The sequence below is a fragment of the Symphalangus syndactylus genome, chromosome 23, assembly GCF_028878055.3.
Source record: "Symphalangus syndactylus isolate Jambi chromosome 23, NHGRI_mSymSyn1-v2.1_pri, whole genome shotgun sequence".
In the NCBI taxonomy this organism is placed as follows: domain Eukaryota; kingdom Metazoa; phylum Chordata; class Mammalia; order Primates; family Hylobatidae; genus Symphalangus; species Symphalangus syndactylus.
In genome coordinates, this window is record NC_072445.2 from 39,659,179 (window position 1) to 39,675,484 (window position 16,306).

Here is a 16,306-nt window from a genome sequence, read left to right on the forward strand (position 1 = left end):
AACTGGGAGCAGACATGGCCTTATGAGATGAGGCTGGCCTGGCTAGGGGCCTGCACATAGGAGCACTATATAGGCTCAGCCTCTCTCCCAGGAGAGAGACTGAGACCTGCCTCTCCCTCCTACTCCAGGTCAGACAGATGTACGGACCCTCTGCAGTCTCCATGGTGTGTTTGATCTGAGCCGCTGCACCTGTTCCTGTGAGCCAGGCTGGGCTGGGCCCACCTGCTCAGACCCCACAGATGCTGAGATCCCTCCCTCCTCCCCACCCTCAGCCTCGGGATCCTGCCCAGATGACTGCAATGATCAGGGTCGCTGTGTCCGCGGTCGTTGCGTGTGCTTTCCCGGCTACACTGGCCCCAGCTGTGGCTGGCCATCCTGTCCTGGGGACTGCCAAGGCCGTGGGCGCTGCGTGCAGGGCGTGTGCGTGTGCCGGGCAGGCTTCTCAGGCTCCGACTGCAGCCAGCGCTCCTGCCCTCGGGGTTGCAGCCAGAGGGGACGCTGTGAGGATGGGCGCTGCGTGTGTGACCCAGGCTACACTGGTGACGACTGTGGCATGAGGAGCTGCCCTCGCAGTTGCAGTCAGAGGGGGCGCTGTGAGAATGGGCGCTGCGTGTGCAACCCCGGCTACACTGGCGAGGACTGTGGGGTGAGGAGCTGCCCTCGGGGCTGCAGCCAGCGGGGACGCTGCGAGGATGGGCGCTGCGTGTGTGACCCCGGCTACACTGGCGAGGACTGTGGTACGCGGAGCTGCCCCTGGGACTGTGGCGAGGGCGGGCGCTGCGTTGACGGCCGCTGCGTGTGCTGGCCCGGGTACACAGGCGAGGACTGCAGCACGCGGACATGTCCGAGGGACTGCCGGGGCCGCGGGCGCTGCGAGGACGGCGAATGCATTTGCGACACGGGCTACAGCGGGGACGACTGCGGCGTGCGCAGCTGCCCTGGCGACTGCAACCAAAGGGGCCGCTGCGAGGACGGCCGCTGCGTGTGCTGGCCGGGGTACACTGGACCCGATTGCGGCTCGCGCGCCTGCCCACGCGACTGTAGAGGTCGCGGGCGCTGCGAGAACGGCGTGTGTGTTTGCAACGCGGGCTACAGCGGCGAGGACTGCGGTGTGCGCAGCTGTCCTGGGGACTGTCGTGGCCGGGGCCGCTGTGAGAGTGGCCGCTGCGTGTGTTGGCCGGGGTACACAGGCCGGGACTGCGGCACGCGCGCCTGTCCTGGCGACTGCCGCGGGCGCGGGCGCTGCGTGGATGGCCGCTGCGTGTGCAACCCGGGCTTCACCGGTGAGGACTGTGGGAGCCGTCGCTGTCCCGGGGACTGCCGTGGGCACGGCCGTTGCGAGGATGGCGTGTGCGTGTGTGATGCAGGCTACTCAGGGGAAGACTGCAGCACGCGCAGCTGCCCCGGGGGCTGCCGAGGCCGCGGCCAGTGCCTAGATGGGCGGTGTGTGTGCGAGGACGGCTACTCTGGCGAGGATTGCGGTGTGAGGCAGTGCCCGAATGACTGCAGCCAGCACGGCGTGTGCCAGGACGGTGTGTGCATCTGTTGGGAAGGCTACATTGGTGAGGACTGCAGCATCCGCACCTGCCCCTCCAACTGCCACGGGAGGGGCCGCTGTGAGGAAGGGCGCTGCCTGTGCGACCCAGGCTACACTGGCCCCACCTGTGCCACCCGCATGTGCCCAGCTGACTGCCGGGGACGTGGGCGCTGTGTGCAGGGAGTGTGCCTGTGCCACGTGGGCTATGGCGGTGAGGACTGCGGGCAGGAAGAGCCTCCAGCCAGCGCCTGCCCTGGAGGCTGCGGGCCCCGGGAACTGTGCCGGGCAGGCCAGTGTGTGTGTGTAGAGGGCTTCCGAGGCCCTGACTGTGCCATCCAGACATGCCCAGGGGACTGCCGTGGCCGAGGAGAGTGTCACGATGGCAGCTGTGTCTGCAAAGATGGGTATGCTGGCGAAGACTGCGGGGAAGGTGAGCAGGCAGACTTCCCCAGTGTACTCTGGGACTGTGATTCTGTGAACAGGAGCCATGGGGAAGACCTGAGCCTGAGGAAGAGTTGAGGGAGAGCAAGGCATTCCGAGGAGCCAGTGCCCACCAGGGGCAGCAGAACCACAGGGGCGGGGCTTGCCAGTGGGCAGGACTGGCCCTCAGATCTCTGAGGAGCAGGTTGGGGCCCATTTAGTTGCATTTAGAGAGATTCTGTGCTCCTGAAGATGGAGGGAAGGTGAAGGCGATCCAAGCCCCGTTCAGCCCTCTGTCAGCTATTCTCCATTAGCAGAGAGGAGTGGGAGTTGGGATGGGCCTCTTGGATGTCCCTGAGTAAAAGGGGCTGCGGGTGGGGGTGGTTGCCTTGTGCTAACCAGCTTTCCCTACCCCATTCTCTTGGGCAGAGGTGCCAACCATTGAGGGCATGAGGATGCATCTCTTGGAGGAGACAACAGTTCGGACAGAGTGGACCCCGGCTCCTGGCCCTGTGGATGCCTATGAAATTCAGTTCATCCCTACGGTGAGAGAGATGCCAAGCTCCAGGAGGGGACTGAGTGGGCAGGACGGGGGGGCAGGGCTCACCTCCTGGAGGAAGTTCCAGGTAATCATTGGTTGAGTCCAGATGGCTGGGTACCTGAAGCTGCTGTAAAGGCTTTCTTAGCCTGCTTGACACTGGGCACTGAGGCCTCTGCAGCATCTCCAGCAAGCATTAGTCCCACACAGTTGGAACACCTGGTAACAGAGAGCTCAATACTTCCTGAGGCTGTCCAGTCCATTGTTGGTCATCACTGTTAGCTGTTATCGTTGTTGCGGAATCTGTCTGCCCCTATTCTAGCACCCGTCCATTGGCCCTAGCTGGGTATTCGTCAGCAGCTGGAATGTTTTTTGCTTTCCCTGTGTCCTACACCACAGGCCTTCAGGTATTTGGAGACACCAGCCTGATGTCTTCATTCCTCAGGCAAAACCTCCCAGTTTCTTCGCCCCTTTTCCCTAAGTCTTTGTTCTCTGAATCCTTTACCTTCCTGTGATTCTTGCTTTTTTCACGTGCCCCCAAAATGTGGGGGCAGAGAGGGGCCCACTGACTTACTCTGAATTTATGGACACTTCTCAGAGCTGGCGTATATCAACTTGTAGTCACACAAGCGGGCAGCTGTTTTGGTCATATTTGGTTTTTTAAGTAACTTTTAATTATAAAAGTAATATAGGCCCAGTGCAGAAAACTTAGAAAATACAGATTAGCAGGGAAAAAAGATGGAAGGAAAGAAGACAACATTCAATTATATACACTTTTTTTTTTCACCTAAATATAGGCCTTTGCATTTGGCCCTGTTCAATGTTATCTTTTTTGGTTTGGGCCAAGCTGTCTAGGCTGTTGCAATAATTTTGAGTCTGTGAACTTCATCTCCCACCTCCTTGTCATCAGCACATGCAAACCAGTTTTTTCTCTGTCTCTCTCCAACTTGCTCTTTTTTTTTTTTTTTTTTTTTTGAGACAGAGAGTCTTGCTCTGTGGCCCAGGCTCGAGTGCAGTGGTGCCATCTCAGCTCACTGCAACCTCTGCATCCCAGGCTTAGGTCATCCTCTTACCTCAGCCTCCCAAGTAGCTGGGACTACAGGTGTGCACCACCTTAGCCTGCTAATGTTTGTATTTTTAGTAGAGACGGGGTTTCTCCATGTTGCATACCCAGGCTGGTCCTGAACTCCTGGGCTCAAGTGATCTGCCCACCTCAGCCTCCCAAAGTGCTGGGATTACAGGCATGAGCCACTACTCCCGGCCATCCAACTTGCTCTTAAAATATTAGAGGGAACACCCTAAGGACAAAGCCTTGTGGTCACTCATTTGGGGCCTCCCTTTGTGCAGACTGGGCTTTTAAGATATGGTCGTTTCCCCAGCTCCAAATCTTCTGACATTTCTACCATCCAACTCATGTTTTCCTGCATCATCCCACAAATGCCATATGGGGTGTGGGCCATGTCACCCTCATCTTCATCAGCTTAGCCAGGACTCTGTAAAAATAAACAACTCCCTGGGCCTAAAGCCTCGGAAGGCACTAGGACAGAAGGGGACAGCTCAAAGGAACTGTCATCCTCACGCCACTTTGCTTTGTCTTGTCATTATGCTCCTCAGGCCAGCCCCTTACCATGTTCTGCCTCTCCTCACTCTCCAGCCAAAGCAGAAGCAGAAATCCCAACTTTGTGGCGCAATCAAGATAGCTTGAATTTTTTCTTCCGTTTAAACATCTTTTTTTGTTGTTGTTATAAAAATACTTTAATCACGAGACACGAATTTGGCAACTAGAGAAAAGAAAAACAATTTCTGGCTGCTCCTCACTAAAACAAGCAAGGCTAACATTTTAAAGTGTTTCTCCCACTCTCTTCTTCTCTGTATATATTATTTACATAGCTCTAATCTTGAAAGGGTGGGACTTTGAAAAGGAAGTTTCTTAAGAAACTTCAGGGAAAGAATTAAAATAAACACTTGAGATAAGAGGAGCTTTTAGGGCAGCAGTTGTCTCCTGCTCTGAGTAAATAAATACAAACCGATCGTTGGTGTTGTCAAGGGCGCCGCTTTCCAGTCGAAGCCCTAGACTTTCTCCCTCACTCAGAGCCGGGGTGGTGGTGCCAAGTTGGCCTGTGCCAGGCTTGGCCATGTTCTTAGCTCATCCATTCTGCTCTCGGTATGGGCGTCTGTCACATTCTGGGTCTTCTCTGAGCCTGGGTGTGGAAAACACTCCTGTAAAGTTGGTCCCCAGACACTCCTCTTGGGCCTGGGCTACCGACCCTCAGACCATGCTTTCTGCTGTCTGTAGCTGGTCCCTGGCATCGTACCTTCTGCCTTGGCAAGTGCTGTCTATTTCTTTTCTTTTCTTTTTTTTTTTTTTTTTGAGACAGAGTTTCGCTCTTGTTGCTCAGGCTGGAGTGCAATGGCGCAATCTCGGCTCACTGCAACCTCTGCTTCCCAGGTTCAAATGATTCTCCTGCCTCAGCCTCCCAAGTAGCTGGGATTACAGACACCTACCACAATGCCCAGCTACCCTCTGTCCATTTCTGTGGGCACAGAGTATATTCAGTAGCTGTCTGTCCTCTGGCTGCTGCTGTCATCCTAGAAGCCTATCTCTACCTCTTCCCTTCCCTCTTCCCAGAAGCACTTCTCTCTCAAAGCCCACACTCTGCTATTCCAGATCAAGGGACATACCTAGTTACTGGAATTATTTTTCAGAATGCAGAAGAAGAAAGTTTCTCCTCTCCCTGTATATGTGGCATTGTTACTCTGACTCAGTGGTTCTCAAAGTGTGTTCCCTGGACCTGCAGCATCAGCATCACCTGGGAGTATGTTAGGCATACAAATTGTCGGACTCCCCCACCAGATCTACTGAGTCAGAAAGTCTGGGCACAGAGCCCAGTAACCTGCATTGCAACAAGCCCTCCAGGTGATTCTGATGCCCCTCCAGCCTGAGGCCCACTAAGTGAAGGCATGTTGCTATTTTGCAAAGTGCTAGCCCCACTATGAATGTGAGAGAAAGCATGGGGAAACTGAGGGAGATGAGTTCCTGAATGAGAAAGAGGTTCAGTTATTCCTTGTCTGGGTGTGTTCTGCAGCCTGGAAACCAGGGCTAGGCTAAGTATTCACTGGGACTCAAAACCTCACAGCCTCAGAGAAGTTTTTGCTAGGGTGTAGTCTAAAAACAGCGATGAGGGTGAGATAAGCTCCAAGGACCAGCCAAGGTAGAGTTCATCTGGAGCCACGAGGTTAATATTGAGATCAAGTCTAAAACTTCCCAAGAACAAAATCAGTGAAGCAGGCCAGGCACAGTGGCTCCTGTAATCCCAGCACTTTGGGAGGCCAAAGTGGGTGGATCATCTAAGGTCAGGAGTTTGAAAACAGCCTGACCAACATAGTGAAACCCCATCTCTACTAAAAATACAAAATTAGCTGGGCATGGTGGTGTATGCCTGTAATCCCAGCTAGTTGGGAGGCTGAGGCAGGAGAATCCCTTGAATCTGGGAGGCGGAGGTTGCAGTGAGCTGAGATCATGCCATTGCACTCCAGCCTGGGCGACAAAAGCGAAATTCCATCTCAAAAAAAAAAAAAAAATCAGTGAAGCAGCCAAGCTTTACCAAGGGGCAGAGCCAGCTGCCAGCATCTGTTTAGAAAGCCTGCTTCAGGGCCAGGTGTGGTGGCTCACGCCTGTAATCCCAGCACTTTGGGAGGCCGAGGTGGGTGGATCACCTGAGGTCGGGAGTTCGAGACCAGCCTGACCAACATGGAGAAACCCCGTCTCTACTAAAAACACAAAATTAGCCGGACGTGGTGGCACATGCCTGTAATCCCAGCTACTCGGGAGGCTGAGGCAGGAGAATCGCTTGAACCTGGGAGGCGGAGCTCGCGATGAGCTGAGATCGCGCCATTGCACTCCAGCCTGGGCAACAAGAGTGAAACTCCCTCTCAAAAAAAGAAAAAAGAAAGCCTGCTTCAGACCGGTAAGATGGTGCTAGGAGACGCAGGATACATGGGTTAGGTTGATGGACTTTCAGGGGACTGTTCCCAGATGGATCTCAGGAGGAACCAAGAAGTGTCTAAAGGATATATATAGGTTGGTCTTATGAGAGAAGGAGAACTCGGGATAGGCTTGCCTCACTGAAAGAACCAGACATTATTGGGGAGCATCCAAGGTGTGTGTGTTGCGGCTGTGGGGATGGGGTGGGTGTGGATAAAGAGAAAGAGAGAGACATACACACACACAGAGAAAATGAACAAATAAATTCTGGGAAGGGTAAGGATTTCATGGGTCTTGAGTTGAGGCCAACCCAAGGCTTCCTAGGCTGGGGTATTCTAAGGCAGTGTGAATAGGAGAGGGCTGGAGGTCCTATGTGCCCAGGAAAACTTTTCAACCCAGAAAACTGACAAAGCTTTACCTCATCCTCAACCCAGAAATCTCTACGTGGCCTTCTCATCTGGTTTTATACTTTGGTATTTACTATGTTGATTTCCCCACAGTTCTCTTGGTTTAGGAGAGTACCTTTTGAAATTTCCAATCCTACTTGGCTGAATGGAGGTGTCCCCATCACGGCCAACATAGCTAGGCAGAACAGAGCGTCCTTAGCGGCTGTCCTAGCTGGACAGCATGGCGAAATGTGGGGCTGTTAGAATGCTCACAGATGTCCAGTTCCTTTTGTTTCCCCAGTGGTGGGCACTCCAGGAGACCCTGCCTGGAGCAGGGTCCAGTAGATTTCCTTTGGGGGCACCACACATAATCATAATTCCTTAAATGTACACTTGTAGGAGTGTTGCTTTCTCACAAGCATTTGCTAAGCATAGAGATTGTTGTAAGTATCTCATATATTCAAGATGTGGCCATACGTTTAGCTATTAGAGTCTCAGCTACCTGAGGACAGGGACCATATATTTTATTTTTGTGTCTCCAATGCCCAGCATGATGCCAGGTACAAAATCAACAATCAGGAAACATATTTGTGGAACTTTGAGCAAGTGGTTCTTGTTTTGAGGAGCCTACAACCCGGGTGAAGAGACAAAAGTCCCTCAAGGGAAAGGTTGTGATGCGGGTCCCACTCCTATTACACAGCCATGAGCAGGCATCTACCGGGAAGTTCAGGGTGAGGCAGACCCTTTAAGGAGAAGGTGCAACTTAAAGGGGCATCCTTGATCTACTTCATGTGTTCTGACAGGACCGAGCTTAGTAATAGGCTCCTCTTGCCCAGGTAGTCAGAGTTGCCAGGGCAAAGCCGGAGGGAGAGTCCTGGTGCATGTTGGGTGGAATTCTGGCAGATAAACACGGGGTGCCCATGAGAGGGGACTCTGGCAGATAAACAGGGGGTGCCCATGAGAGGAGACTCTGGGATCATACTGCCGGGGCCTAAATTCTTGCCATTTTCTTGGTGTTGGTGACCTTGGCAAGATACTTGTCCTTCTGTGTCTCAGTTTCCTTATCCATAAAATGGGACTAATAGGACCTGTTTCGTAGGGTTGTTGTGAGAATTAAGTGAGTTCACGTATGTACATCGCCTAGAACAGTGGCTCACAAGGAGTTAGCGCTCTCAGTATGTTTGCTCCCCAGCTTGTACAGGGTCAAGTTCCACACAGTCCCATGTTGACACTGTTTAGAATTGGAGAAAGAAGAGATAAGGGGGATTGAGCAGCAGAGGCGAGAGTGCCAGCCCCTGAGCCACCTGGTGCTCTCTCTCACAGACAGAGGGGGCGAGCCCCCCATTCACAGCACGGGTTCCAAGCTCTGCCTCAGCCTATGACCAGAGAGGACTGGCCCCTGGACAGGAGTACCAGGTCACTGTCCGAGCCCTTCGAGGGACCAGCTGGGGCCTTCCTGCCTCCAAGACCATCACCACCAGTGAGAGCTGCGGCTGTGGGGAGGGGCGTCCTGAGTGGAGATCTGGACTGGAGAGGGAATCTGCCCTCCGGGAGGGCAGAAGGAAGGGGCTGGGTGGGGGCTAGGCTCTTGGAAGGAAAGATGATGACTGAAGAACCAGACACCCGCCTGAGCCCTCCTTCTCTTTAACCTGGCTAGTGATCGATGGGCCCCAGGACCTCCGAGTGGTGGCTGTGACGCCAACAACACTGGAGCTTGGCTGGCTGCGTCCCCAGGCCGAGGTGGACCGATTTGTGGTGTCCTACGTCAGTGCCGGCAACCAGAGGGTGCGGCTGGAAGTGCCCCCTGAAGCAGACGGGACGCTGCTGACTGACCTGATGCCAGGCGTAGAATATGTGGTGACTGTCACAGCGGAGCGGGGCCGGGCAGTCAGCTACCCAGCTTCTGTCAGGGCCAACACAGGTATGGCTGGCCAGGGGTTAGGGAAGGGCCCTGGTTTCCCAGCCTTGGATCCTCCTCCTCAGGAGCCCAGGCTCAGGGCTCACGGGCTCCTCTGAATGCATCTGGCAGGTGTGTGGCAGTCTCGAGGCACCTGCTGGGGGCCTTGCTCTGTCCTGAGGCCGCTGGGGAGACAGAGCCCTCAGATGCCTGGAGTCCTGTAGGAAGGTTGCAGGTTAGCCTATGAAAGGAATGGCCCCAGGGAGAGAAGTGAATAGGAGATGCTGCCTGATCCAGTCAGTTAAGGGAGGTTCTTATTTAAACTTAGGTACCGGGACAGGCCTTGTGCTGATAGATCTTGTGGGACTGGAATTAGGCAGACTAGAGATCATCAGTCCTGTTGACTTTAGGATTGGGATTGCTGGGAGGTGGGTCTCACAGCAGTGATTTGCCACTAAACCTCGAGGTTTCTTAACAGATACCTGGATATTTTTCTTTTCCTGTGACAGGGGGACACCCACCTCGCTGTAGCTCACGTTCTCTTCCCCGACTCCCCTTTCTCTCCTTCGGCTACAGGGCCCCACCCACGGGCTTCTCTCTTCTTTCTAGGGCACCAACAGTGGTGGGCTTGGAGGGGAATGGGGGGGCTCCGGGACACTGACCGATTTCCCTCCGTTCTCTTTCCAGGTGCAGCTGGGGAACAGGGAAGAGGCCTCTGGCTCTGGTGGGAGGGATCGAGGGAGGGGCTGCCGCGGGAAGGAGTGCGGGGAGGGAGCTGCCACTGAACCTGTTCTCCCCTTTTTCGCCCCTGGCAGCACCAGGCCACTACAGTTACCCGGAAGTGCGCCCCCCAGCCCCGCCCCCCAAGCCCCGGCCCCGGCCAGCCCCAGCCCCGCGGCCCCCACGGCCCCCTCGGCCCTCGAGGCCCGCAGAGGAAGGGGAGGAGGAGTCCCCGCCCAGGCCAAGCCTGTCCCAGCCCCCACGGCGGCCTTGGGGCAACCTGACGGCCGAGCTGAGCCGTTTCCGCGGCACGGTGCAGGACCTGGAGCGCCACCTGCGGGCTCACGGCTACCCACTGCGGGCCAACCAGACTTACACGTCGGTGGCGCGCCACATCCATGAATACTTGCAGCGGCGTCTGTTGGCCACCGCCCCCGCCGGCTCCCCCGCACCCCCGCCCCGCCACCCCCGCCCCACCGCCAGCCCTGACCCCGGCACCAGGAAACGGGACTCCAACCAGGGAATCTTCGGCCTCTCGCCTGAAGGCGTCGACCGGGTGGCTGCGCCCCGCCACCCCAAGCCAGAGGTGTTGGGCAGTTCCGCCGATGGCGCGCTTCTCGTGTCTCTCGACGGGCTCCGCGGCCAGTTCGAGCGCGTGGTGCTGCGGTGGCGGCCTCAACCGCCTGCAGAGGGCCCCGGCGGTGAGCTGACTGTGCCGGGCACCACGCGCACCGTCAGCCTGCCCGACCTCAGGCCCGGCACCACCTACCACGTGGAGGTCCACGGGGTGCGGGCGGGGCAGACCTCCAAGTCCTACGCCTTCATCACCACCACAGGTAGCGTGGGCTGGGGCCACGGGACACCCATCCCTTGTCCAGCCTCACCTACCGTTGGAGCCTGCATTCGTGAATTCCTCCCACTGCCACCCCCCAGCGCACCCTTCTACCTTCAGGCCCTACCCGGCCGGGGCTCCAGGGGGCCCCCAGGACAAAGCACGAGTCCATTGTCCCTAGAAGACGTCCCCACCCCAGGGTCCTGGCATGCATCCTGTGAATGCCTAAGGTCAAGGCAGCCCCTTCTTTGGGGTTTCCCGGGACACTTCCAGGATTGTTATTTTAGGCAATAGAGGGTGATGTGGTTGGGGCGCCTGCAAAGATTCACTGGAGCAGTTTGAGTGGGCTGGGAATTGAAAACAGTGATTCCCGTTCTGACTCACTGTGGTGAGAGTGGCTGAAGACTGTGGTTAGTGGTTACTGTTTTCCACAATTTGGCCTTAACCTTGAAGGGACACATCAGAACTGCGTGGGGGTGGCCTGGGTGCCATCAGGCAGCAATTGTATATTGGGGAGGTGAAACCACTGCTTCTTGAGCTGGCTTTTCAGACCCCCTGGCTCACTTTATGCTGGTCTCTCCCACAGGAACGATGTCTGGGCTTGGGGAAAGGGCACCCTGTGGCTGCTGTGGGGAGGGTGGTGGACCTCTTCTTCCCCCATAGGGCCCAGATGCCACCTGACCTGGATGTCCACCCTCACAGCCTCTCTCTCTTCCCTCTGCCCACTCTCCTCTTGCATCCTCCCTCTCTAACACCACTGTCTTTCTTCCAGGCTTCTCACTGCAGCACTAATGGAAGCCACCTGACCACCACCCAGTGGGGGGGATGTATGTGGGGAGGGACATGGAAGTCTCCAGGGGCTGGAGGTCATGGAAGCCTTGTGGGGTGATGGATAGCAGGCTTTATTTTACTTATTACCTGCCTGAAGCACAGGCCCGTCTGCTCAGGAATGTGGTAGATGGGGGTGTTTAGAGGACTGGCTGACCTTTGGGAGGAGGGAGTGGCCCAGGTGATGGAACCAGAAGTAGAAGAGGGGAGGGCCCCAAGGCTCTTAGAGGCTGGAGGGCAGAACCTGGGTACTGGGGATTCCTTTCTAGTTCTCATACTGGACTCTCCTCTTTTTCTCACCCTACCCCTTCCCAGGGTCCTCACCCTCGGGCCTCTTGGGGACTACCGATGAGCCTCCTCCCTCAGGCCCCTCAACAACGCAAGGGGCCCAGGCTCCTCTCCTGCAGCGGCGCCCCCAGGAGCTGGGAGAGTTGAGGGTGCTGGGCAGAGATGAGACAGGGCGCCTCCATGTGGTCTGGACCGCCCAGCCCGACACCTTTGCCCACTTCCAACTGCGCCTGCGGGTGCCCGAGGGGCCGGGGGCACATGAGGAAGTGCTGCCAGGGGACATCCGCCAGGCTCTGGTGCCTCCACCCCCTCCTGGAACCCCGTATGAGCTGTCACTTCGTGGGGTCCCTCCTGGGGGCAAGCCCTCTGACCCCATCATCTACCAAGGCATTATGGGTACATCTTGGACTCTGCTCAGATCAATATCCTGAGATTAGGGGAGGAGCTGGGGCTATTGGGACTTCAGAGGTAGGATGGATATTGAGGGGCCAGTGAAGGGCAGCGCTGATGTTTGGGGCTGGATAGAGGAGAAAAGGAGAGAAAACGAATTGCAGGTTCAGCGGGAAGATGGATCGAGGGGGATCTTAAAACAATGATGAGGATAGGTGGGGAGAGGGGAAAGAGGCAGAGGTAAAAAGGCCGAGCGAGGGTGGGACAGAGATTCCAGGAGAGAGGCTGAAGGTCCCTGGCCCTCCACCTGCAACTTTCCTTGCCCTGTCCCCTGCCCCCACTCTTCAGTTGCTCCTCTGCCCTTCCCTGCCCTGTAAATCTTTCAGGATGGGCATGGGAAGGCCTCCGGACACTAACCCTCAGCCCCCAACACCTCGTCCCTGGGAGCCTGGTTTGCAGTGGACAGCAGTCCATGGTCCCATCAGCCAGTTTCTGCTGGGGGTGAAGGCTCGTTGGGGCAGGGGGCTCCACAGCCATCAGGACTTCAGACATGGATGAGGTTTGCAGGACCAGTGAAAGACAGGTCCTGGGGTACCTGGCTTTCACATCACCTCTTTGTTCCTCTCTGTGGGACCAGGGTGGCTGGCTCATCCCCCAGCTCCAGGTCAAGCTCACCACTGGGAGAGAGGGTGGTAAGAGAGATAGCAGCTCAGGTGGGCAGAGGAGCCTTCAGACTGCTCTGATGCTGCAGCAGTTCTCATTCAGAACTGGGGGGACCTGAAACCCCCGCAAAGATCCTGGTGTGCAGAGAGACCAAGACCTTGTGAGGGATGGAGAAACTGTCACAGGGGAAGGAGCAGAGATTGAGAGGGAAATGTCCCTCTTCCAGGACAGCTAGTCACTGAGGGGTGGGGAGATAGAGTCTTCCAGGGAGGGACCTATCCAGGATGGAGTGAGGTGGGCAGGGGAGAGGGAAGGAGACACAGACAAGAGAACGGCTGAGTCCACTGTGCTTTGCTTTTGCCTCTCAAACTCCAGACAAGGATGAGGAGAAGCCTGGGAAGTCCTCAGGCCCACCACGCCTGGGTGAGCTGACAGTGACAGACAGGACCTCCGACTCCTTGCTCCTGCGCTGGACAGTCCCCGAGGGCGAGTTTGACTCCTTCGTGATCCAGTACAAGGACAGGGACGGGCAGCCCCAGGTGGTGCCTGTGGAGGGACCCCAGCGCTCGGCCGTCATCACCTCCCTGGATCCTGGCCGCAAGTACAAATTTGTCCTGTACGGGTTCGTTGGCAAGAAGAGGCATGGTCCCCTGGTGGCTGAAGCCAAGATGTGTGAGTGACAGCAGTAACACCCTGCCCTCAGTACTACCCTGAAGGAGGTTTTCTCAGTGCTTTGGGAACCTGCTTTGGGAGCTCCGGGAAGGCTTCCTGGAGGCAGTGGTGCATGAGCTGAATTCTGAAGGGAAAGTAGTGGTGGGACAGGCACAGAGTTTGAGAAGCTCAGTGCAGCCTGAGGGAGTCACGGTGAGCGAGGTGGGGAGAGTATGGCCAGTAAGAGAATCACTGTCAGTCAGTTTCCTCTGGCTGGAGAACAGGGCATGTGGGGGGTGCCAAAGGGCCTGGTCTCAGGGCTTCCTGTGCTGTGCTCAGGGGCTTGGGCCTCATTTGACGGCTCCTAGAGGGCCTCTGAAGGGTAAAGTGGGAGAGTGATGAGACTAGATATTTATCTTGCATATAGCCCGGTGGCTGCTGAGACTAGCTGGAGAAGTGAGTTAAGAGCTGGTAAGGGCTAGCAGGGTTGATCCTGCCTATAATCCCAGCACCTTGGGAGGCCAAGGCAGGAGGATCGCTTGAGGCTAGGAGTTTGAGACCAACCTGACAACATAGTGAGACCCTGCATCTCTACTACAACAAAAGATATTAGCCAGGTGTGGTGGTGCGTGCCTGTAGTCCCAGCTACTTGAAAGGCTGAGGTGGAAGGATCGCTTGAGCCCAGGAGACCAAGGCTGCAGTGAGCCATGATTGTGCCACTGTACTCCAGCCTGGGTGCTATCCACACTCTGCACAGAGCAACACCCTGTCTCAAAAAAAAAAAATGATGATGATGGGTCAGCTGGGATGGTGGCAGTGGGGCTGGATGGAGGAGGCGAAGGAAAGCAAGGTGTACCAGGCAGCCCCCAGGGTTCTGGATGAGACAGTCCCATTCCCTGGGGCAGGGAGCAGCAGAGGTGGGGAACAACGCCTTAGGTAAACTTAGATCAATACCTAAGGGACACTTACATAAATACCTTTTGTGCATTTATTGAGAGTCAGTTGTGATCAAGGTGTTCTCTAAGTGGATCATCACACCCCATAAAGCACACCTGGGAGGCATGCCTACTTTATAGGTCAGGAGAATTGAGGCACCAGAGTAGTAGTGTGGGGTTGGGGAAGAGACAGGGCCACTGGAACCCTGGGGACAGCCTACACTCACAGCGGAGGCAGAGGAAGAACAGCCCACAGGGTAGCTTGAGGAGTGACTTGCAGGGAGGGGCAGAACTAGGGAGGGTGCTGTCCTGGACTCCAGGAAGGAGGGTACGGTTGGACTTGTCAGATTCTGGAACGGTGATTCAAGGGCTACAGTGTCCACAGAATTTAGCAATGACAAGGCCACCACTGGCCTCCATGAGAGCTGCTGCTTGGTGGAGGGGTGAAGCTGGATCGGGAGGGTGGTGGAGGTGAGGACATGGCTACAATCAGTGTAGACATCACTTTCTGGAATCTGGGCTGGGAATGAGAGCAAAGAGGGAAGATGGAGGCTAGAGAGAGATGCACACAGAATGGGGGTGGGGAGGGGTGTGACAGTAGCTTGTTGAAATGCTGATGGCACAGCTGCTGGGGAGTGAAGGGTCAGTGCTGCAGGCGAGGGAGTCCATCCATGGGTCAAAGTTCCCAAAGAGGAGGAGAGGCCTGCAGCATAGATGAGGGAGGCTGTCCCACATTAAAACGCTTCAAGGATTGTGCTCTCCTCTCTTGGAGAAGAAGCCAGCTGTGGTTAGGCTTGGAAGCAGTGGAGGTTGTACTGGGAAGATTTCCCTGGCTATGGAGATGTGAAAGGGCCTGGCTGGGCTCCCCTCTTTCTGAAGCTCCCTGCTGCTCGGGTTTGTGGTTGGAGGCAGAGCCACACTAGTCCACGCAGTGCTTCCATGCCGTTTGAAAGAAGGCACCCGTTCCTTTAAGTGGACACCACTCCTCACCAGGGCACACAGCTCAGCAAGCAGAGTGCTGGCTGGATTTCAGTCCCTGTGTACTCCCTCAGCAAATGCACTTTTGTGCAGTGAACAACCTGCACAGCCTCACACAGCATTCCTATGTGGGATTTGGCTTCCCTGTTCTCCTTGGACCTAAGTCCCTCCCTTCTCTCTACCCGCTCTTCCTAGTGCCTCAGAGTGACCCAAGTCCAGGGACTCCACCCCGCCTGGGAAACCTGTGGGTGACAGACCCTACCCCAGATTCACTGCACCTCTCCTGGACTGTCCCTGAGGGCCAGTTCGACACCTTCATGGTCCAGTACAGGGACAGGGATGGACGGCCCCAGGTGGTACCTGTGGAAGGGCCCGAGCGTTCATTTGTTGTCTCCTCACTGGACCCTGACCACAAGTACAGATTCACTCTGTTTGGAATCGCGAACAAGAAGCGGTATGGCCCCCTCACGGCCGATGGCACCACTGGTGAGTAGCAGCTGCCTCAGCCCCCATGTGACCCCTTCTCAGCCCCATGCACACTTGCCTTCAGCCCGAAACCAGCTGGGGTCCTCCAGCAAGACAGCTGACTCCAGCTTCCTGGCCCCGCTCCAGGGCTGAGGGGCAGCCAGACTCCCCCGCACTGCTGGGCCCCTTCCATCCCAAGCAGCAGCTCCCCGAGGCCCAGAAGGTGTGTCATACCCTGGCTGTGTCAGGCTTCCCAGAAGTTTAGCACTCGAATTAATGGACTAGTGACCCCCCACGCCCCGTAGGTGTGACATCCCGTCCAAACCCCAAGCCCCAGTCCCAGGCTGCCAGTTCAGCACCTGGCTGGATCTTCTTGTTTACAGCTCCAGAGAGGAAAGAGGAGCCCCCCCGTCCTGAGTTCCTGGAGCAGCCCCTCCTGGGGGAACTGACAGTGACCGGCGTGACCCCAGACTCTTTGCGCCTCTCATGGACGGTGGCCCAGGGCCCCTTCGACTCATTCATGGTCCAGTACAAGGATGCACAGGGGCAGCCCCAGGCAGTGCCTGTTGCGGGGGATGAGAATGAGGTTACCGTCCCCGGCCTGGATCCCGACCGGAAGTATAAGATGAACCTCTACGGGCTTCGTGGCAGGCAGCGTGTGGGGCCCGAGTCTGTGGTGGCCAAGACTGGTGAGTCATGGCTGCCAGGCCTCCCTCCCTTGCTAGCCCCATCCTGTGAGCGGGACTTGGCTGGGGCTCCTTCCAGCCTCCCTCCATCTTCGCCTTCTCAGCTC

General features: G+C 56.5%; 1 protein-coding gene and 1 long non-coding RNA gene across 3 annotated transcripts in view; one reads left to right on the forward strand and one right to left on the reverse strand.

Moving 5' to 3' along the window:
• Positions 1 to 16,306, forward strand: part of TNXB (tenascin XB) — a 68,016-nt gene that overhangs the window by 12,694 nt on the left and 39,016 nt on the right. The window contains exons 3-10 of the mRNA XM_063633195.1: positions 129 to 1,967; positions 2,387 to 2,502; positions 8,190 to 8,346; positions 8,524 to 8,787; positions 11,459 to 11,827; positions 12,860 to 13,156; positions 15,244 to 15,534; positions 15,897 to 16,202. Of these exons, the coding sequence (XP_063489265.1) occupies positions 129 to 1,967; positions 2,387 to 2,502; positions 8,190 to 8,346; positions 8,524 to 8,787; positions 11,459 to 11,827; positions 12,860 to 13,156; positions 15,244 to 15,534; positions 15,897 to 16,202 (3,639 nt within the window). The remainder of the gene's footprint in view (positions 1 to 128; positions 1,968 to 2,386; positions 2,503 to 8,189; positions 8,347 to 8,523; positions 8,788 to 11,458; positions 11,828 to 12,859; positions 13,157 to 15,243; positions 15,535 to 15,896; positions 16,203 to 16,306) is intronic.
• LOC129473275 (uncharacterized) lies at positions 3,193 to 10,082 on the reverse strand. Of its 2 annotated transcripts, none has more exons than XR_010119277.1 (3): positions 9,974 to 10,082; positions 8,700 to 8,981; positions 3,193 to 4,696 (listed from the first exon to the last, which is right to left on the reverse strand). It is a non-coding gene; the product is annotated as an uncharacterized lncRNA (long non-coding RNA). The 2 variants fall into 2 exon arrangements; XR_008654232.1 differs by lacking the exon at positions 3,193 to 4,696 and adding an exon at positions 7,370 to 8,097.